Raw genomic sequence first — 23,836 nt, forward strand, 5'->3', positions numbered from 1 at the left:
GAAGATAAAGCCTGACGCTAAGCGTTTTATAGGTACATCAAGAGAGAACGATTAGTAAAGACAAATGTAGGTCCCCTACAGAAATGGAGGAATGTATAATAGGGGCAAAGAAAAAGGTGAGGAACTGAATACATACTCGGGTTCTGTCATCACAAAACAGGACACAAATCAGACACCAGAATTGTTGGAGGACACAAGATTTAACGAGAGGGAAGAACTGAGGGACATCAATATTAGTAAAGAAATGGTGCTGGGAAAATTATTGGAACTGAAGGCCAATAAATCCCCGGCGTTTGATAATCTACACCCCAGAGTACTTAAAGGAAGTAGCTCTAGAAATAGTGGATGCATTGGTGGTCATCTTCCAGAGTTTCATAGACTCTGGAACAGTCCCTGCAGATTGGAGTGTGGCTAATGTTGCAGGGAATTATAGACAAGTCAACCCAACAACAAAAATTCTCAAATTATTGTCCAAGATTTTATAGCAAAGCATTTAGAAAGCAGTGGCAGTATCAGACAGAGTCAGCGTGGATCTATGAAGAGGAAATCATGCTTAACAAGTCTGTTGGAATTCTATGAAGATGCAACTAGTCGAGTTGACAAGGGGGATCCAGTCGATGTAGTATATTTGTATGACTTTCCGAAAGCATTTGACAAAGTCCCACATAAAAGATTAACGTACAAGATTAAAGCGCATGGGATTGGATGAAGTGTATTGAGATGGAGGGGAAACTGGTTGACTGAGAAGAAACAAAGAGTAGGAATTAAAGGGTCCTTTTCAAATGGTCAGAAAGTAACCAGTGTGCCAGAGATTTGTGCTGGGACCCCAGCTATTCACAATACATATTAATGATTTGTATAAGGGAACAAAATGTAACATCTCCAAGTTTGAAGATGATACCAAGTTGGGTGGGAGGTGAACTGTGATGAGGATGCAGAGATCCTTCAACATTATCTTGTTAGGTTGTGTGATTGAGCAAATCAATGGCAGATGCAGTATAATTTCAATAAATGCGAGGTTATTCACTTTGGTAGCAAAAACAATACGGCTGTAAATTGGAGGAGGGGAGCGTGCAGTTTTACTTGGGCGTCCTTGTGCACCAGTTGCTGAACGTAAACATGAAGGTGTAGCATGCTTTTGCAAGGTTTTGAGTACAGGAGCAGGGATGTGTTGTTGCAGTTATATAGGGCCTTGGTGAGATCAAACCTGGAATAGTGGTGCAGTTTTAGTCTTCTTTTCTGAGGATGTTCTTGTTCTCAAGTGAGTGCAGCAAAGGTTTACCTGGCTGATTCAGGGATTGGTGGGTCTGATGTATGACAATGTATTGATTAGGTTGAAATTGTTTTTGCTAGAGTTCAGATGAATTAAGGAAGTGGGTGCAGGGTGGGATCTTAGACTTGTAAAATTCCAACAGGGCTGGACAAGGTAGATGCAGGGAGGATGCTCCCAATGGTGGACGTGAGCAGATCCAGATCACAGTATGAGGATTCAGAGTAGACTATGTAGGTCAGAGATGAGGAGACATTTTTTTCACACAGTGGTGAGCCTGTGGAATTCATTACTCCAAGCTGTTGATGCCACAACATTAAATATTCGAGAGGTGACGAGATACAGCACTTGGTGTAAATGGGATCAAAGGTTATGTGGAGAAAACAGAATTACACTATTCAGTTGAAAGATCAGCCATGATAGTCAAGAATGGCCAAACAGCCTTCAACGGCCGAATGACCTCCTCCTGCTTCAATATCCCTATGTTTCTGTGTCTCCCAATCTTTACTTGCAATTCACTTCCATTGCCAAATACTTCAAACAAGGCACAAAGCTTTTAGAAGGTTTGAAGGAAAAAGAACCTAGAAATTTCTTGTTCAGTGTGTTCTCAGTTTTCCTTTGGCAGAAAGAAAATTTAATATTGTGTGCAAGCACATATTCTCCAAAAAAATAAAAACAAGCTGAAAAATTCTGTAAATAGGGAGTAATGTCTTACTTGTGAAGGTCCTGTCTGGAAGCCTTGCTGCTGTGCCAAAGATGGGGGAGCCAGACGAGGATGCTGTGCACCGAACAAATGGCTGGTATCCATATAGAAGGTTGGGATCTGTGCCCCAGGTCCTATAAATCCAAACAAAAATACTTTCCAAACCTTTCATAATATCATAAAAATCACTGCCATGCACTTTTAAAATAAAACAAATTGAACTGACCCTAAAGGGCAGATATGAACTAAGATATACTAACTGGAGCAGTCAAGACAAAATACTAATACCTAATGGAAATGCTGTCAATTTGGAAAGGAGCTAAAATTGAACCTCTGCCTGCTGGCTCAAGAATGGCCACCAAATGGATGCAACTTTCCTGGCAGAATCATTCATGCTATAGTAATAATATTAACTATAGTGTACAATGTTTTCTCTAAAGAATCGTCACAAAATTGGCAGATTGCTTTCAGTTTCGTTTATATGTAGAGCAAAAGGTTTAAGTGCCTATTATACAAATAGTTCCTCTTAAATGGAATAAATTTTACACAGCAACAGAAGAATTACCATTTTTTTTTGCTTCAATACTGCCAATTCTTGCAACCATCTATGCTGTGGCAATGCCGAGATAAGTAATTGCTTTAAGTGAGATAAGTCAAAGCTTGATGGATCCAGATTAACTTACACAGACCCAAATTCTGACATAATGTGCACACAACTAAATGGACAAAGCAGTGCAGTTAATAATGAACAGACCATGCCAGTCACCCTTAATTGCTATTCCTATCAAAGGGAAGTAAATAATCAAGAAAGAATATAGACTTTCAACAATCAAGGGCCAAAGTAGTTTGGGTAGGGTTTTGAAAACAGGTTTACCTCATCACCATATTTATATCAAAGTATGCTGCATTTTCTAGTGACGTTCACAGATCATTAGTGCTAGGTATTGCCAAATATGCTCTCCAAATGAAATTCACGTGTCTTTGAAAAATTTAATTGCACCTTCTTTAGCACCTTCAGAACAGGCTGACCAGAATTTTCATTGCGTACCTGCTGCAGATTGGGAGACATACACCTGTGGACTTTGTTGTTGCGGAGGGATGAGTGATGTTACACAGCTAAGTTGTGAGAAATGGCTGGCTGGAGCCATGTTACTGTTTTGCAGCTGCTGAGGTTTTACTTTACAGATATTGGGTGGGTCAGAGGTGGTAGTTGCTTTTGTACTCAGCGAGGAGGTAGTATATGTCCCTGCTCCTAGTAAGAACAAAATAATTACATTGTTTATACAGTTACATATAGAGGTATATTTTAGCAATTATCTAGATTTATTCAAATTAATGATGATAGGATGCAGTTGTAAAGATATTGTGCAAAGAGAAAATATGATCAGAACTTTTTTTACTTAGATATATTTGTAACAAAAGGATTCTAGGCATTCTGGAGACAAAAATGATTAGTGAAAATATTTTTAGGTTTAGTAAGCAAACAAAAATGAATAATACATGAAATTTCCTCATTTCAGGAGAGGTAAATGACTTGACAATGTAATTACTGGGGAAACAACAATAGAGAGTAAACTGCTTTTTGTTTTTGGCTAAATAGATCAGTAGCATTGCCAACTTCCAATGAATTGCTCTTGCAAAGCCAGTAGAATCCTCAATTTTTCGATTTGCTAAGGACAAATATTTAAACTAACTTTGTAGATAAATCATTCTTGAAGTAAAACTACATCAATGTGAAATGGAAAATGATCAGCATATCAAATGTAACAAAGCAGTCATGAAGTACTATACAAAACAGAGCTGCTACTTAGTTACCTGATAAGGATGTAGTGGGAGTGACTGAGGCCACTGGAATAGGAGGCATGGAAGCACTGGAGAAGGAACTGTAAGTGCGATTGCTACCTCCATTAGCACTGGTGATTGGTGATGCTGAAGATGTCACTGGCGAGGTTTTTTCTCCTACTGTTGGTGAATTCTCCCATGCCTTTCGTGCACATTCCATCTTAAAAAACAGAAGAGGTACCCATTTTTTTCCTGTGTTCAAAATCATCTTTCCCCTTACTTAGGAAACTATCACAATTTTGTATCCCAAACATTAATCCATAAGTTATACAAAAGATGAGAATAATTTCCATATGATAGAAATACAGGTAATGAAATGCAAATCAATAAAATAGCATCTCATAGCATAAGATTTCTTTTTCAGGCTGGTAATATATTCTAAAGGTCAATGACTACCTTGTTCAGTTAAAGGTCAGGAAAAAAATTAAGTACCATAATGCTACACCAAACAGCAGCTAGCTGCTGAGATAACACTGGGACAAAGTTGATTTACATTGAAAATTTTCTTGATGTAGGTTAGTGCAAAGTAAATATCAGATACTGGATTATTGCATTCCATTAAACAGTTCTGTTAATTACAAGTTCAAAAGTTCCAAACATAGCTTGGAAGTTAAGTCAGTTTTTAAGACAACATTTTGCAGTGTAAACAGATTAAATGTCCAAATATTTTCCAAAATGCTCAAAACAAAACTTGTTGTAATTTCTAAAATGCAATATTGTAAACCAAATTAGACAAAATGTTATTACTTACCGTTACACAAGAAATTTCCATTCCCCTACCCACGATTTCCACAAAATTTATGGGATTTGTATTCATAATCCTGACATCCCATCCACCACATCGTAGCTCAATGCTACTTACTGAGTTAGTGGCATTGACTTGGTACAGAAGAAATGCAAAAACTTCACTAGTACCTGAGCACAACTTAGTTGATACATTTCTGCTGCAGCTCTGGCTTTACTTTGTTTGTGGAGATGAAATTAGCAAATAAGATTTCGGAATTTCCCCTAGGAATCTCTAGTATTCCAGCCCTTTCTCGTTAGCACCCAAAGCCTAGAATTAGTTGTGCACATAAGCTATGCCATACAAGATGGTGACCAAATGACTGTTCGTATGTACCACTGCTGGACTGGTACGGTGGGAGGTTTGCCAGTCATTCAATCTAACTGCGGGTGTATCTGGGTATCACATTCTGATTAAAAGGATTTATTACACAAATACAAGTGGAATAAAGCCAAGTGCTGACACAACCAAAAACCAAACAATGAAGATTCAAAGCTGAGAGACTATTCATACTTGTATTTTCTTCTCACAAAGGCAGTAGCTCCCTCATTAGTTTATCATTCTGTATCTAGCAGTTTCCCACCTCACACCGCAAATATAATGGCAATTAAACAAACACCACAGCAGGTGCTGGTAAGCTGACTAGCAATGAGGCACATCACAGCACATCCTGATTTTGTCCTGACCCACTGCCCACTTGCACAGTACTGTGTGTCATTGTGTAGTAATGAACACTTTGTGGATATTACCCTAACTGAAACCAGAGGAACTAAAGCCAAACGTCATGTTGTCTTACTTTCTTGGCTGAGATCAAGAATGATCAAAAAAAGCTGTGCAGCTGCACAGCTAAGTTAGTAACTTGAATATTTAAGAACAATTTTGAACTTTTTCCTCGCATTGCTGTTACACAGTCTTCCATGCTAGGCTCCCCTTCCAATCAACTCTAGCCAGCTCCTCTCATTCTTTTGCAGTTACTTTTACTCAGTTGCAATACCATTACATCTAGGGATAAAGGGGTTCTTTTCAGGATGGCAGCTGGTGACTAGTGAAGTTTTGCAGGGATCAGGGTGGGGACCACAACTATTCAAATTACACAATAATATGGACGAAGGAACTGAGGACATTGGTGCTATGTTTGTAGATAACAGAAAGATAGGTGGAAGGACAGGTAGTGCTGAGGTGGCAGGGAGGCTGCAGGAGGGGTTGGACAGGCAAGAAGAGTGGGCAAGTAAGTGGCAGATGGAAGACAGCCTTGGAAAGTGTGGGAGAGATGTAAACTAGTTTCTAAACAGGAAAGGTTTTAGAAATCTGAAGCATAAATGAACTCAAGTGTTGCACCTAGTTCCAGATTCTCTTAACATTAAGATGCAAATCCAGTTAATAGTTAGGAAGGCAGATGCAATGTGAGCACTCATTTCAAGAGGATTAGAACACAACAGCAGGGACATACCACTGAGGTGTAAAAGGCTCTGGTCAGACTGCATTTGGAATAATGTGGGCAGTTTTGGACCCCATATCCAAGGATGGAGCACTCGCCCTATTGGGGTTCCAGTAGAGGTTTACAAGAATGATCCAGGATGAAGAGGCTTTTCATATGAAGAGCCGTTGTGGACTCTATAGGTATGTACTCAACAGAGTTTAATAGAATGAAGGGGGCTCTCACTGAAACCTACAGAATATCTAACAGGACTGTCCACAGGGACAGGGAGACGATGTTTCAACAAATAAGACAGACTAGAACCCAAGGGCACAGTCTCAGAGTGAAGGCACGACCCTTTAGAACTGAGATGAAGAGGAATTCCTTCAGCCAGAAAGTAGTATAGAATGCCTTCAGTGTGGAAGCAGGCCATTTGGCCCATTCAGTCCACACTGCCCTCTAAAGAGCATCCCACCCAAACCCCTACCCTTTTGCCAAAACACTGCAATTTCCCAGGACTAATTCACCTAGCCCACACATCCCTGGACACTATAGACAATTTAGCATGGCGAATTCACCTAATCTGCACATTTTTGGATTGGAGGAGGAAACCAGAGCATGCGGAGGAAACCCACGCAGACACGGGGACAATGTGCAAACTCCACATAGACTGTCACCCAAAGGTGGAATCAAACCCGGGTCCCTGGCGCTGTGAGGCTGCAGTGCTAACCACTGAGCCACAGAACCATTCTGATAAATCTGTGGAGGCAAGTCACTGAGTATACTTGAGAGCAGAGACAGATAGATTCTTAGGTAGACAAACAGGAGCTGGAAGAACACAGCAAGCCATGCATCATCTGGAGTAAAGGAGCTGTGAACGTTTCAGGTACATTTGCCAAGCTGCAGAATAATAAATTAGTTTAAGAACAATTTCAGAGCAAAATGTTTCACACTTCTCGGTACAATTGCACAGCTAGCTCTGGGGTTCTGTCCTTTATCCTGTACATACTATTCATCTCCTTAATCCTATTTCTATTGAAGTTGCTGACCTCCCTCTCTACCGGTGTGTTAAATGGTATGTTAACTGAACCCTCCCATCCAAAATCAATCACATCCATCTCCTGGCCTCCAAATGGAGCATTAGTCCTCTATTCCTTCCTAGTATTTGACATGATTAACTTGTGCACTTGTTGAATGTCTCCTCATTGCCCTGATCTTTATGACATCTCACTGTAATCTTCCAATAATGGCGAGAACATATTCTACAACAATTGATCCAGCCACCCGCACAACATAGATCTTGGGGGAAACTCCGAAAGCAATCACTAACCCCCCCCAACATTACACATTGTCCAGATTGCACATGTACGTTAATGACACCCAAATCTATATCTTCCCCATTTCCCTCAACTGCTCTACTGCCCCATGCTGCTCAGTTACTTGTCTGAAGTATTGCCTTTGATGAGATGTAATTTCATCCAGCTAAACAAGATGACAAATATTCAAAATTTCAAAATAAAAAGCTCCATACCCATCTAGCTAACTCGAGACAAATGAAATTGCTTGAAATCATGCCTGTTTCAAAGAAAGCTGAATTTCTGCTGCCATATTCTCTCTACAAATTGCCAAGGTGCATTTTTGTAACACTCAATTCTACATCAGCCTCATCTAAATACTGCTGAAACTTTCAGCTACTTCAATCATCTTCAAACTTGATTACTCTAATCCTTCTGGCTTGCCTCAGATCGGCTACATCCCCAAACCTCAATGCACCCACAAGACTGCTTGCACCTTATTCCTCACCAAGTCTCTCTCACCCATGTGGTCAGTCATTAACACTGCCTCCCAATGCCTCAAAAGTAAAACACTGCCTTAAATTTAAATCCAGTAATCCAGAAATCCTTCCCTATCTCAGCACCCTCCTGCAACCCTTAATTCTCCATTATTCTGTCACCGTGGTGTGGAATCTTGAAAAATGTACGAGAGATCCCACAGAACCAATAATCCTGCAATATTATAGAATATAGGCATTAGGACCACCGGCTTTTCTTGTTATATACAAATCAGACGGACTTGTGTTTAGGGTATACAATTCTTGACCAGAGCAAATAATGAGGAGAATAACAACGGTCTTCAGAAGGATGTTCACTGATGAGATGGACAGGCACATGGCAGATGCAAATTATGGCAGATTAAGAATGGAAGCGATGCATTTTGGGAGGAAGGGTCTTTTGAAGGAACCAAGGGGCATACACTCAAACTTTTCAAGTAACAGTGTGAATTGTTAAGGTTGCTAAGAAAACATACAGGATGTTTTATTTTGTAGGGTAACACAGGGACAAATTAAATAAGCAAGGATGTCACGATGAATCTTTATAGGTCGATTAGGAAATTGTGTATGGTTCTGGACACTATCCTTTTAAAAACATATAAACGCTTCTGGGATCATACAGGGACATCTACCATTTCACTCATTTTGTTTGAGTCACATTTTTCAATTAATTTCTTTTGTTGCAATAACTGAGAAAGGCCAGTAACAATTTGAATTCATGTATACATATATATTCTTTTCCTTTTACATTTCACTTCCTCCTCATACCTCATTTTCAATGATATCAAAACTTGTGACCTAACGTCATAATCTAACTTGAAATCAAAAAAAAAAATTCTCACCAACTGCTGGGGCACAGATAGAAGTCCAATGTTATCTGGCTTTCAAGAAGAGCGATTCACAAAAGCAAACAAATACAGCTGCTTGACAGACTTGTTTGACAAGTTGAGAGCAAATTATTGACAACACAGATGTAAACTTACAATAGAACTTCATAGATGACCACACACCATTTGCAGGTAAATTGAAAAAGCAGCTTGAAGTATCTTAGCAATGTGGGTAAAGCATCTTTGTTTCAGATAAAGGTACAATTGCCTAGTATATTTCTGCCCTTCGGCATTAATGCATACATCAGGTAATTAGAAATATTAATGAGCAGCCACTATTACAGACTGTGAAAATTTTAATGGTCATGGGATATTCAGGTAGAGGTGTGATGGAAGGTAAAATGTAGAGCAAAATGATGTATAAAATGCATTACAACCAGCTCTCTCCCTGCACATCAAAATATCCCTAGAGGGATCAAGTACATACCTTGAGGGTGAAGTCGACAGTGGTGGGAGAAACTGGTGTCAGGCTGGAGCTCTGTTGTAGAGTCTCCCTCCTGGGGATGGGAAGGGTGTGGTGCAGGGGCACCTGAAACGCAGGCAACACACATCATACTCTCACTAGAACTACAAAAACTACAGTATCCAACAATGTTTAGAAAATTCCCCAACTAATAATTACATTTAACATAACACGACAAGTGTTTTTTTTTCACTTACATTGAGGGTTCTGGCAGTATACAGCAACGTAGGTTTTGGATTAATTGCTTACAACTCAAAATTCTGGCTAATTTTATATACACCAAGTTTCTAAAGAAAGTGCTTGGGGAGCAGGAAGATTTACTTTGCATTTAGCCTGTGTTTATTCGAATAAACAAAAAATCTTTAGCATAAAATCCGTTACACAGCCAATGCTCATCAGATAATAAATGGTTGTGAAGTGAAACTGCAATTCATGACACACAAGAAAATAAGAATGTCCTCTGTAATGGTTCACTTACATTGCTGACCAGGGAATCTTCTATTTTGCCATTATCAGTCGACACAGAATCTGACAGTGAGGAAGAAGGTGCTGTGTAATCAGTCATGGATTCCTAAAATTTAAGTTTGCACGTTCAGAATTTTAAAAATCAGAAATCATATGGTACATTTGATATCACATGAACGTAACTTTACAAAATACATCAAATAAATTTGTTCTAAACAACTTTTTAACCTCCATTTTATCAATGTGTCTTTAAATTTATCAAATATTGTCTTTTTTTCTCTGCATGGAAGTGTGTGCGCTGAAACTACTGACCAGATACTTAACATGATCAAAACCAGGCACTTAAAGAACGAACTATCTGGAAAAGCAGTCCAAAATTCTAGGGGGCAAGATGTATGGGAAAACCTGCAAGCCACACAGCATTCTGATTTGGAACTTTGTTTTTCCTTCATTATTGCATGAATGAAAATACTGTGGTTTGGGCATGTCCAGATTTCTGACTGCAAGCCACATGTGATGATCATCTGCGATCAGGCACTCTTGCACTTATGCCTGTAATTCCTTTTTGCTTTCTGCTTATTAATTATGAGGTAGTTACATACATAATGGTTTGGAAAGAACTATAATCAAGTGGGTCAATCTGTGAAGTCTTAAGATGGGGCAGTGTTATCACAACTTGAAGTGTATTTAAAATTTACTTTCTTCCTCCATGGGTATTATCCTCACTGTCAAACACAAAGTGCCCTTGAAGTGGTCATAGTGAGGCAGCCTTCTTGAAGCTCAGTAGTCCATGTAGTGTGGATACTTGAAGTAATTGTACATGCAGTACTGTCAGGAAGGCAGGGATGGTGTTATTGAAGGAGGCTGAGCAAGTTACTGCAATGCACCTTACAAATTTACTTAAGGGTTTTGTTACTTGTTGCATTTTAAAAGCCTGAAGAGACCAACCTCAAGATAATTACAACTGTATAAATGGCAACCCACATGATAAGTGGACCAAGATCATTTATATTTAGACAAATCTAAAAAACTAAATCAACCACAACACTAAAACCTATACAAAGTGCAGTTTTTTAAAAATGACTCATTTTAAGCAACAGAAGAATCTGTACTTTTACAGTAACTATATCAAAGTCCAGATTACAGCTTGTATTGGGATAAAAGGTTCAAAACAATGGAAAGCTTGGGATTAAGATGCAATTGTTCAATAATCTCTCAATGTTTTCTTGATATTTCTCTCCATTCACAGTGTTTGCCTTTCAGACACTTTGTTTGTTGCAGAAATTTTTGAATTTAAATTTGTGTGAAAATTAAATCTCCAGTTTTGTTTAAGTGAATGAGCAAATGAAAATACTCTAATCAAGTATCAGTGATCTATTCAGATCAAAGAAAACTGACAATAAAGCAAGACCTCTGGCAATATTACTGCTTGTTATTTGCCCGAAAACCGTTCATGCAAGTTGTGGCTGTGGTCTAGAGTCCCATTTCACCACCACAAACCACACTGGGCCAGTTAATATTCTGATTATCCAACATACTGTCAAGTGCTAAGAGCATTGGCTATCAACCAACAATAGATGTGTAACTGACATGTTTTCAAGGGTTCTTGTAGCACAGTGTTTCTGTCCTTTCCCTGGACCAGGAGGCCTGAGTTCAAGTCCCACCTGCTCTGGAGATGTGTGTTAACATCTTTGAACAGTCTGATTAGAAAAACAAGTTAAATAAAAACAATATTAAAAATTTAACTGATCAGTTTTCAAATTGCATGATAAAATGGCAGCTCCAATATTTCTTCTCACCAATTTTCTCTTCTTTCCACTCTAATCTTCACTCTTGTGATATTCATTTGTGAACTCTAATGTTACCACAAGGGACAGAGCACAATCTTATTGTGACTTCAAGGAATCTACATTAATGCATTTCTAATAGTTCTCACTTTTAGATACAATATGATAAGGGGCAGTAACTATTAATTACTTCCCTTCTTAACCCAAAGAGTCTGGGAAGAATTCCTGCAGTCAACATCATTGTGAAGCAGGAAGCAGGGCACTGGACATTGGAGACAGTAAGCCAAGCAGGGAACAGCTGAGCAGAATGGTAGAAAACTTTAAAAGGAGCAGCAAATCTTTGCTGAAACCAGAGACTCAAGTCCTGAGGTCACACCGGGATTCAAACATTGATGTGGAGCATGAGGAAGTTGGTGATTGCGTGAAGAAGGTTGGACGAATATTTGTACTATTTTTAATTGCTTACATTGTTAGTAAGGTTTTTGGCTTATTATTCATAAGGGTAGTAGTGCACAGGTCTAGAGAAGAACAGTCTGACAGTAATTAACATTGCTCTTAAAATCAAGTAATCTAAGCATTTAATTTGAAGGGATAAGACATGGAAGGAGAGCTCAAAGCTGTGGTGTACTATTCCTCCTCCATGTGGAGGATCAGGCATAGCTCCAGTGACCAGAACATGTGCTGCAAGTGTCTCCAGCTACAAGTCCTCGAAGCCCGAGTTTGGAGTTAGAGTAGCTGCTGAGATTGTGGAGCATCTGCGAGACTGAATGTATCATGGGACAGCATGTGCAGAGAGATGATCACTCTGCTGCCTGTGGCTCTACCAGTAGGGAGGAAATGGATGATCACAAGTGTAAAATGACTAGGCAGACAGCGCAGGAATTTCTTGAGGCCACTGCCCTGCAGAACAGATATACCATTTTGGATACTGTTTTGGGTGGGTAGGGAGAATGGCTTCTCAAAGGAATGCAGCAACAACTAAAATTTGTTGCTCCACAGTTAGCTCTGCTGCACAAGACAGAGAGAATAACTTTAGGAATACTACAGTAGCAGGCAATTTAATCGTAAGGGGGAATAGATAAACATTCATGTGGCTATAAAAACAGAACTCTAGGATGGTACATTGCCTCCCAGGTGCTAGGTTCAAGGGTGTCTTGGAGCAGCTGCAGGATGTTATGGAGTGGGACAATGTGCAGCCAGTGGTCATGATACATGTTCATACCAATGATATGTAAAAAGAGGGATCATGTTCTAAAAGCAGAATATAGGGAATTAGAAAGCAAGTTACAAAGTAGGTCCTCAGAAGGTAGTGATCTCAGGACTGCTGCCAGTGCAGTGAGCTTAGAGAAACAGCAGGACATATCAGATGAATACATGTTTGGAGAAACGGTTGAGGGCAAGGGTTTCAGATTCTTGGTACACTTGGATCAGTTCTGAGGGAAGTAGAACTAGTGCAATCTGGACTGATCTGAGCAGGACCAGAAGTGATATCTTCGGGGACGGAGAACTAAAAACAAAAGACAGAATGGAGAAGAAAAAGCTAGAGGCAGAGAATTCAAAGGCAAGAATCACGCAAGTCCACATACGGGGCAAAATAACATGCCAAATGCCTGTTCAATTCATCAGTGCAAGGCTCCTTTGGAAAGAGTGACCTAAATATGATAGAATTCATTAAGAGGGAGCATGACTTAGTTCATTAAGAGACTACAGTCCTGAATCAAAATAAAGGAAACTATAATGGCATGAAGCGTGGGCTGGCAATGATAAATTGGGGAATGTTTTAAGGGACGACAGTGGACAAACAATGGCAAAAATTTGAAGTTTGCATGGATTATGATCACCTTCTCAAGGGCCACAAGAGACAGGCATTAAATGCTTGACAAACTAGTGACAGCACATAGCATGAGAGAATTTGTTTTTTTTTGAAAAGAAAACAATTGCAACAACTGTTCATTCCTGCCGAGCACAAATTGATTGGGAAAGTGGGATACACAACAAGATCTCAGTATCCTTACATCCCAGTTGTTGAAAGCATGCAAGTGCAGCAGGCAGTGAAAGCAGCAAATGGATTGCTGGCCTTCATAGTGAAGGGTTGAGGACAGGAGGGGGGATAGCTTGCTGCAATAGTCCACGGTCACGGTGATACCACACTTGAGCGCAACCACACAGTATCAGAATGATTCCTGGTATGGTAGAACTATTTATAAAGAGATAATGTATCACTTAGGATTACATTCACTGGAGTTCTGAACAAAGATCAGAGGATTGCATAGAAACCTCTGAAATTCCAACAAGACTACACAAGGTAAACACAGGAAGGGTTACCCTAATGACTGCTAAATCTAGATGCTAGAGTCATATCTGAAGGTAAAGAAGTAGGCCATTTAGGACTGAGTTGAAGAGGAATTTCTTGACCCAGAGTGTGGTGAATGTGCCTGTGGAATTCTCTGCCACAAAGCAGTTGAGAACAAAATATTAAATATTTTCAAGCAGCAGCTAGCTCAGGGCTAAAAGGGATGGAGCTGGGTAGTCAGATATGATTATACTGAACGTTGGGGCAGGCTTGCAGAGCCAAGTGGCCTATTCTGATTCCTATTTTGTATGACTCCTAAAGAAAATTATCTACGGCAGCCCTTAAAAGCGTCTTGGGTGGAGATCAGTTAACTCAAGAGCCCAGACATCACAGGTGCCATTTTTCAAATAGTAACTACTAATCTGACCCACCATATCCATGCATTTCTGTATATCTAAAATAGTCATGATTCTACATCACTAGTGACAAAATATCTACAGAAGAAAATGGTCATGTGAAAGCATTGAATAACTGACAAACTGCTTATGTTTATAAAGCCAGCTCCATTAATTAAGTTTTGCTTCAAAATGAAATGAAAAGTATGTTTTGAGTTAGATAAAGTTAACACAAGTTATTAACAATCAAATCATAATTAGTCACTTTTTATAGCTACCTTTGAATTTTCTTCAAATTCAGGTGGGGGAACAGAGATCATAGTCTCTGCCTCAGTGCTCAGTTCAGTTACCACCTTCGGTTCTGGTGTTACCACAGGCTCTGGGCTCCCAATGTTAGCAACCGGAGACTCGTCTTTTCCTTCTGCTTCTGTTTGCTGTATGTCCTTGACTTTCCGGTTTTTTAAGGAGCGTTCCTTACCAATGGGACCAGGCTTGTGTTCTTTGTTCTCCACTGGGTTCAATTCTGGAATCTAAAGTAAAAGCTTGAATCATAAATGACAGCTTAAAAAACTCCAAATATAATGCAACAAGTCACCAAGAAAATTACATTCAGTAAATGAAAGTCCAGTGGTCAACGCTTATGACTTTCAGTCAAGTTTAAAATCTGTTAACATTAAAGTCTGGGTACTTATTTTTGGCCAATGCCATCTACTGGATAAAATGATTTCCTTGATTTGCTACAAAGTTTGGTGGGTTAGGGAGAAGCCATAAACAGATTTTCGACAACATAATTTCACGATGGGTACCACATTTTGGCTACAAACCAAACCAAACCACTGACTGTACAAAATATACTTATTAGCACAGAATTTACTGAAATGGGGCACATTGCAGCATACTGTTGTTGATATTTTATGCCCATCTTCAACTCAAAAACGTCCACTGCAAACAGTTGGTTGCAAGAGCTGATCATGGGACATTGGTGAACAGTGGATAAATTATGGACGAGGAAGAATTAATTTCAAATTAGGCATATCAAAACAAATAAAAGTCTGATAAAGGACACACAAGTAACAGAAGTAATTTTTAAAAACTTAAAAAATATCCAAGAACTATTTCCTATTTGTGGGAATAAAACTCTAGTTTCAATTATTCATTTTCTGTGCCAGAGAGGTTGAGTAACCTAGCAGGAACATAAATGCCTGTGTTTAAGAGATACTAGTATTAAATGGCAGACCTAATATTCTATAATGCGTTAAAAACAGGTGATTAGTGTGTAAACATAGCAATTCCCAGAATATTGTGAAAAGGTTGATGCTGACCTATTTTGAGAAAGGTGATGGAATGACAATCACTCAGCAATCCACAAAATAGTGTACATATTCCTGACCCATAAACTGGACAATTTGCACACCTATAACAGGACATGTATTGATTCACCATAACGTTCCCATCGAATTACCGTGATGGTGATTTACCTTTTGAGCTTTGATTGGGCCTGCCCGAGGCTGCTTCTGTCTCTGTTCTTTTGGCTCTGGCAATTTTGTTTCAGCAGCTTTTTCCACTGAGGTCACTTCACACTCTGGTGCAGTTGTAGCAGTCGTGGTGATGGGTGTAGCTGTTATATTGGTGCTGGTGGTGGTGTTAATTTTTGCAGCTAACTGATCAGAATCAATAGCAAGTTCACTTCCACTTTCCTGACTTGAACCGGTTCCCTACGAGGAAGGGATTGGAGAATATGGTTGATGCAGTTATATTAAATGACTGTATTAATCAGTAACCCTGAATGACTTTCTAAGTCAGTGATGTATATGAACACTTGATTAATCCGTAGCTGTTCCAATGCTGCAAATTTAGATAAGGCAATTTCTTGAAAGAGCATTTATTTAATTTCCTATTCCAGTTAAAGTCAAGAAAGAGACAGGTAACTGGCTTATTTTCTCTCACGTGATGTTCACCAAGTAAATCTTGGAAGGAATAATGGAAGAGTTAAAAACAAATCATGAAAAGCCTTGGCTTTGCAAACATACTGCCTCTGGCTGACTGCAAACAAGTATAATAGAGAAAACAACTAATATTTTGAAACACCTTTTTTGAATTACAGAAGTTAAGTTTTGATATGTTCCTAGAAAATTTGCTCATGTTTAAACATAATCAAGAAGAGAGTCATCTGCAGTAAGCAATAAGTACTTGCCTTTGAGTCTTGATTGAAATGCTTCAAATCAGGTTTAGATGGTATTCGTGATAATTAGTAATGACTTAAGTAGGAAACTTCTAACCTTTCAAAAAGGGCAATGATTTCAATGCCAAAGAACAGAATATTCTTCAACTTTTTATACAAGGTTTCAGCAGCAGAGTAAGGCTGCATAATATGTCTTAAATAATCTCTTATTGTCTTAATGCAGAGATAAGTGCATCATGAAGTGAGGTACTTGGCATACAAACCAGCAAGATACCAGCGCTGACCCTGTTTCAACTATGATAGCAAACTGTTCTTTTGGCTTGTGGCTAAGGAAGATGAAGTATGAGCACATCCACTAGTATCCCCCTTTTCTTCATTATCCCTCTGAAAAGGACATGCACAGGTCCGGGCACAAAGTCAGGCTTGACAGCTTATCCACTAACTATATAACACCATGCCCCAGTGGAAATAATATGCCCTCTTGTGCCCTTAACCAGATATGAGACTTCCGCACTTGCTTCTCTCACTGCTGACTGTGGATCAGGCGGACTCTTGGTTCAAATTATTACGCTCAATGTACAGAACAATAAGTCACCATCAAAAATTCATTTCGATTATTACAAAGTTGTACAATCGCTATTGTGTGGAAGCAGGCAACTTGGCCCAACAAGTCCACACTGACCCTCCAAACAGTACCCCATCCAGAAGCACAAGATAAAGCTTGCTGCTGCCCAAATGAACTGCAGCTTGAACCAGGTAAAATAAGAAATTTTTAAAAATGCTGGAAATTCTCTACAGGTACTGGCTAACGTAGTGAGTGTGAAACAGAGTTAGTATTTAAGGTTTGGACCTTCAGTCCAAACTGAGAAAAGTGTACAAACAAATTTTAAGCAAACGCAGGAGGGAAACAGGCCAGCAGGTGAAGAACAAAATGAGGAATTAAATGTCAAAAGGGATTATACCGCAAGGGAAAAGGAGACAGCAATGAGACACACATCTAAGAGGTGCGATTAGTAATGCAGATTCAAGACCTGTTGTGTTACCTGTGATATCATCCAGGGAACTAAACACACCTTCAACATGAAGGTTCTTTCAATTTATAAAGTGCAATTATTGCATAGGATCGGTTCCTGTACATAATGGAGGCCAAAGGCTGATCTGGTGTGGGTTTTGCAGAAAAGTCTGTTCAGGCTGCAAGCACGACCCATAATTGGTGAATGATTGTCATTTTAATACCATGTTTCACTTTCATACTAATTCTTCTGTCTTTGGCCTTCTGAAGCTCAAGGAACAGTATCTTTTCAATTATGCACCTTACAACCCTCCACACAATGGGTTTAACAATTAGTTACAACCCCATTATCATAACTATTATAAAACTCTAATACTGATTTACACCTCCTCTATCCTATTTGTCATTTAATCCCTATCACAGACTTTCCCTTTTATCCTCGTTTCTACAGAGCTCTTAATCATTAAACTTCTAACATTTTTCAGTTTTGACAGAAGACCACAGACCAGAAAAGTAAATTGTTATGCTCTCACATATCAATTTATGGTCAAGACACTGCCTGACATAAGCATTGCCAATATTGTTTTGATAGAGTACTTGCTCAGAAATGATGTACATCAATTCAGAGTTAAAGCTAGAATCAACACAAAATTTATTTTAAAAATCTAACTCATTACTTGCAAATAATTACACTTGCCTCAGGTGTTGGAGAAGATCCAAAAGAAGTCAAGGGCTTATTCCATGCACTGACAGGTGGAGGCTGAGGAGGACTAATAGGTACCACTACAAGAAAAACAGAAGTAAGAGTTATTTTCATATCTTTCTTTTCTTCAATTGGAAATGCAAGACACATTTGCAATTGGTTTTGCCTCAAGCTGTGATAACATCCCCAGGGAAGCAGTTCTGCAACCAAGCAAACCTCCAAGAGAATCTATTTCAATTGTGGCAGTCAGGTATTAGAAGATTCTTGGCACAAAAAACTTAAACATTGTAACTGGAAGAAGAAATTCACCAGATCCATTGAAAAATCCAGCAATTTTAATATTAAGAAAATAAACTAACTTTTAATTTTTGAATTAATTTCCAGTATTAACCACCATGAGGGAAACCCTTGTCCAATATTTACACCCAAGTGGTGGCTTTTAAAAAGAGCTTTCACAAGATTTGATGACAGTCAGGGGCAGAATAATTTCTAGCAAGTTGATCGATAAACTGTTACAGCCAGTAATCATGCGACTGACTAAAACACTGCATGATTTTCAAAAAGCTAATTATAAATTCATGAATACAAAAGCCAAAAGCATGTCAGGCATTGATGAGGTACTAGCCAGTTGTGGCTCAGTGATGTCAGTTGAACCCCACCACGACAATTTAGTGGACAGGCTTGCACCTTCGCAACAGAGAGGATATGGAACATTAACAAAATAATCCCCTAGCACAGCATATGGAACTTGCTCACTGCAAATTCAAATAAATTGCAATGAATTATTTCCAATGGTCAGTGAACCATAAATGTAAAGTATAAAGTTAAGATCAACAAAAGCAAGATGGGTAGGGTTAAGACAGATTGCCTTAAATAGTGTTGCCACAGAACAGAATTTTCTAACCAAAACAAAAGTGGAAGCATAACCCATATGGGAATTTTAAATAGAAAATGGAGAAATACTATAAAATAAAAAAAAAATGGAGAACAGGCCAGGGAATAAGGTCATAGCAACAGCTCTGAGACAGCTAACAAAAAGTTTCTGCAATTACAAATGGTACATGCAAAAGACATGCATAAAAACAGGAAGCAAGATCATGAACAGTTTAAAGAAAACATAATTCATACTAACATTTTGTGGTGACTTCAGAAAGGACAGCAGTCGAATTGATCTTGTTGTCCCACAGATCTGCTTCCAACGTGCTGTGCATCTGTGGAGGTGCCACTGCTTTGCCTGAAACAGAATTCTCTGCATTATTTCCCGAAGCACAGTTTCCTCCTTGCACCTTGGACTGTTCCTGAACTGTAACGGCAGTCTCAGTTGGAGATATTGTCGGAGCAGGAACTTCAATTAGTGCTGGATCTGGAACTGGAACTGTAGCTGAAGTCAGAGTTCCAGCCTGCTGCTGAGGTTGAACTTGTGGGTGGACTGAAGTTGGAGTCTGCACTTGAGCTTGTTGGGCTGCCTGCTGCTGCTTCTTTGCAAATCGCGGAGGCAATTTAGAATTCTGGCCTCTCCCCTTATCATTCACATTTTTTTTGTTCCAATTCTGTAGGAACGAATGAAACATTGTAAAAATTCCATCAACGGCACTGCACAAAAACTGTTAAAACATTTGACTGTAGCAGAGAGAACTTCAATTCATAGATTTATAAATCTCAAAAGCAAAATTTTAAACAATTTATGGAAAAAGCCAATGCATCAGATCAATGTTTCAGAGCTATATTTGAGTATGGACAATTTTTGATTTAACATTCTTTACATGACACTATATTACTTAAGCTTCTATCACAGGCTAAATAACAAATTATGGAATGCTTGTGTGGAACTGTGGCATTATATTATTAATATACTGATACCAAGTTCAGTTTTAAATGCAGTACAATACTACAATGGTTATACCAATGGTAATTTCCATTTTATGCTTTCTTCTAATTCAGAAACATCACAGTTGTATTCTGAAAATCCAGCAAACCATTCAACAGGGTTTTTGACAGCAATGCTTCAGTACTTTTGAATGCAATTCAGGAAGACCTCTGAACATTGTCAAAGTTGAATATTAGTCATTCACCTGGACAACTTGCTCCTCCTTTTTTCTGCGTTCCTCATCTTGTAGACGTTTCTGTTGTTTCTTTGACACAACTTCTGTAAACCCGTCATCAGTCGTGCTACACTGAGAGTCTTCAACTGTTGTTACTTCTGGATGATCATCAATGATCACCACGCCTACAATGACACATTGAATTGTCAAGCATTAAGCACCTTCATTTCCAACATTACTCTTTTGAATGTAAATGTAAAACAATGACAGCTTCCCAAAACTGAGGAACATCAAGAAAACAAAAATATTTTACATAGAAAACTCGGAGATTCATTTGCACCGAAAACTGAAGGGAATCCAAATTGGTTTTATAAAGTAATTAAACTAAAAGCAGCCTGATGTCAGACATCTACACCATTCTAAACCAGAGTCAATAGCCAAGGGATAACTCATGTTTCTGCTAAATGGAAAAAAAACTGGCCTCAAACTGATGCTTGCCCACAATGCTACAGCTAAAAATTCAGCAATCTGAGTAATCATAAGCCCACACCCTGCACACATGAATCAATCTCTAATTTGCCTTCCCACTGTGGGTATTTCATAGCAGACATCTCTAAGGAAAGATACAGGATAACTCATTACATCAGGAAGCTTGCGTCTTCTATTTAATTCATAACCCCTTTGCAATGAAAATTAGATTAAATTTCAAACTTTTTATGATGTAATCATAAATAATGAGCAATTAATTCAGAATTGAATTACTTTTCAGATTGTTGAGGCATGATCTAAAGTAATACCAAAATAATACTCACTAGCATAGTTATTCAGATCAAACTGTGACAGAGCATCAGGTTTCTCTTTTGGTTTTTTGGTTGATTTGGAGTCTTCTCGTTTCTTGCCAGTTACATCTTTTGCAGACTTTGGAGCTGTGCCAGTGTTACTACATTCCCCTGGTTGATGAGCCATGTTACTGCTGGTGGGATCAACACCAATCATTGCTGTTCTCTCTTCAAAAGGCCTATATCACACAAACCATAAATAAACAAGAAACTAACCACCATCCCTAAAGATATACAGGGCATTACATGCCCAACCAGGGAATACAATGGGGAAATAGGTTATGCTGAAAGATGCACCAGATACAAGTACAACCCTACATCATAATTATTCTAAGTTGAAGATACATCCATTAATTCTTAATCTTTCGTACTGATCCCATACAGAAGTTCCAACTGTTCAAAGTTAAGCTCTTACAAGATTGCTTTATAAAGTCCCATTTTTGATTTGATAAAAGCTACATGTGAACATAAATCCTATTCCTTATCTTTTGTATATCCTCCTACTCTCTTCTTCATACCATTTGTTATCATGTTTTCAGCTAAGCATCAAACTAAAACATCCTTACTAATTCCCCAATGCCTTCTCAAAATGCATCTCTTGTAATTACCCTTCCAAGCAAATCTTTCCTTGGTCCAATTTCTAAAATAGAACATGTCTCTTTCATTTTTTTCCAACCAAGCACGTATAGAACAGTACAGCCCAGGATTGGGCCTTTCCGCCCAACAAGTCAATGCCAACCATAATGCTGCTCTAAACTAATACCATCTGCCCGCATGTGGTCCACGTCGCTCTACATGCCTCTCAAACGCAGCTGGCATGTCTGCTTTTACCACCTCCCCTTGCAGCTCATTCAAGGTATCAACAAGCCATGTGTCAAAAAATTTGCTTCTCACATCTTCTTTCCACTCGTCCCCCCTCACCTTGGAAAAAAATTGACTATTCACTTCCCCCAATTTTATATACTTCTATCACGTTGCCCCTCAGCTCCAGTGAAAAAAGAATCCAAGCTTGTCCAACCTCTCCCTATAGCTAATGCACTACAATCTCAGCAACATCCTGGTAAACCTCTCGCACACACACGTCAAAGCCTCCAAATCCTTCCCATGGTGTGACAACCAGAACTGCGCACAATCCTCCAAATATGGCCTGACACAAATTCTTATACTGTTGCAACATGATCTGTCAACTTTCAGACTCAATGCCCTGACTGATGAAGGAAAGCAAGCCGTATTGCCTTCTTTACCACCTTATTCACTTGTCTTGTCACTGTGAGGAAGTTATGGCCTCGCATGCCAAGATCCCCTTCTGAACATCAGTGCTCCTAACAGACCCACCATTTACTTTTCTCTTGACCTCCCAAAATGCATCACCTCATCTGTCCGGATCAAACTCCATCTCCCACATCTCTGCTCAACTTACCCTGAACTATATCCTACTGCATTCTTTGACATCCCTCCTCACTTCTACAACACCAGTAATTTTTGAAAAACAAAGTTGTTGGAAAAGCTCAGCAGGTGTGGCAGCATCTGTGGAGGAGAAAAAAAAAGTGTTAACGTTTCGGGTCCAGCGACCCTTCCTCAGAACCAGACCCGAAACGTTAACTCTCCTTTCTCCCTCCTCCACAGATGCTGCCAGACCTGAGCTTTTTGAGCAACTTTGTTTTTGTTCCTGATTTACAGCATCTGCAGTCCTTTTGGTTCATAACAGTAATCTTTGTGTCATCTGCAAACATACTAATCAGACCAATATTTTCATCCGAATCATTATATATTAGAGAGGTCCCAGCACTGATCCCTGCAGAATACCACTGGTGACGGACCTCCGGCCAGAAAAAACACCCCTCCACAACTAACCTGTCTTGTATGGCCAAGCCAATTTTGTATCCAATTTGCCAACTCACCATGGATTCCATGCAACTTGATCTTCTGGGCCCGCCTACCATGAAGCACCTTGTCAAATGCTTTGGTAAAATCTATGTAGGCAACATCCATTGCAATACCCTCAATCATCTTTACCATTTCCTCGAAAAACTCAACCAAGTTTGAGAGACAAGACCTCCCCTGCATCAAGTGATGCCAATTATCTCTTATAAGTCCATTCTCTTTCAAATGCCAATAAATCCTATCCCTAAGAATCTTCTCCAATAATTTCACGACGGAAGGCTCATTAGCCTATAATTTCCTGTATTATCCTCATTGCCCTTCTTGAACAAAGGAACAACAATGGCTATTCTCCAGTCTTCTGGAACCTTGCCTGTGGCTTAAAATGATAAAAAGATCTGTGAAGGTCTCAGCAATCTCCTCTCTTGCCTCCTTCACTATCCTGGCAGAGATCCTACCAGTCCCTTAGATTTATATAATTTAATTGTTTTCAAGACATCCAATACCATCAAACTTAATATCAATATACCTTACAACATCAACAAGCCCCTCTCTAAACTTATCATGTCTTTCTCCTTTGTGAATATTAATGCAAAATACTCATTAAAGGACCTCACCCAATTCCTCTGGCTCGAGGCAAAAATTTTCTTTGTCCTTGAGTGGACCTGTCCTTTCTCTAGTTACCCTCTTGCTCCTAATATACATATACAATGCCTTGAGATTTTCTTTAATCCTACTTGCCAAGGTCATTTCATGGCCCATTCTAGCCCTCCTAATTTAAGTTCTTTTCTACATTCTTTATAATGTTTCATTTCTGTTTCCTAAAACGTACATACACTTCCTTTCCTTTTTAATTAAATTTACAACATCTCTCGCCATCCAAGGCTCTCGAATTGCCATTCTTCTCTTTCATCCTCACAGGAACATGCTGGTCCTGAACTCTGGTCAACTGACTTTTAAAAAAGGCTCCCATATGTCAAATGTGGATTTACCCTTAATCTAATTAATCCAGTTTCTGCCTAATACTGTTGTAATTAGCT

General features: G+C 39.1%; 1 protein-coding gene across 7 annotated transcripts in view; it reads right to left on the reverse strand.

The window, feature by feature from the left end:
- prrc2c (proline-rich coiled-coil 2C) overlaps positions 1 to 23,836 on the reverse strand; it is an 83,860-nt gene that overhangs the window by 9,232 nt on the left and 50,792 nt on the right. For 4 of the 7 annotated variants that reach the window (XM_059647775.1, XM_059647772.1, XM_059647774.1 and 1 more), the window contains 11 exons: positions 20,889 to 21,094; positions 20,107 to 20,261; positions 19,167 to 19,584; positions 18,029 to 18,114; positions 15,616 to 15,852; positions 14,416 to 14,667; positions 9,676 to 9,768; positions 9,162 to 9,263; positions 3,789 to 3,975; positions 3,022 to 3,225; positions 1,986 to 2,107 (listed from right to left, as the gene is read on the reverse strand). In XM_059647775.1, coding sequence (XP_059503758.1) covers positions 1,986 to 2,107; positions 3,022 to 3,225; positions 3,789 to 3,975; positions 9,162 to 9,263; positions 9,676 to 9,768; positions 14,416 to 14,667; positions 15,616 to 15,852; positions 18,029 to 18,114; positions 19,167 to 19,584; positions 20,107 to 20,261; positions 20,889 to 21,094 — 2,062 coding nt within the window. The remainder of the gene's footprint in view (positions 1 to 1,985; positions 2,108 to 3,021; positions 3,226 to 3,788; positions 3,976 to 9,161; positions 9,264 to 9,675; positions 9,769 to 14,415; positions 14,668 to 15,615; positions 15,853 to 18,028; positions 18,115 to 19,166; positions 19,585 to 20,106; positions 20,262 to 20,888; positions 21,095 to 23,836) is intronic. The other 3 variants (XM_048539434.2, XM_048539433.2, XM_059647773.1) reach the window with 2 other exon arrangements.

The sequence above is a fragment of the Stegostoma tigrinum genome, chromosome 8 (genome assembly GCF_030684315.1).
Source record: "Stegostoma tigrinum isolate sSteTig4 chromosome 8, sSteTig4.hap1, whole genome shotgun sequence".
NCBI classification, from domain to species: domain Eukaryota; kingdom Metazoa; phylum Chordata; class Chondrichthyes; order Orectolobiformes; family Stegostomatidae; genus Stegostoma; species Stegostoma tigrinum.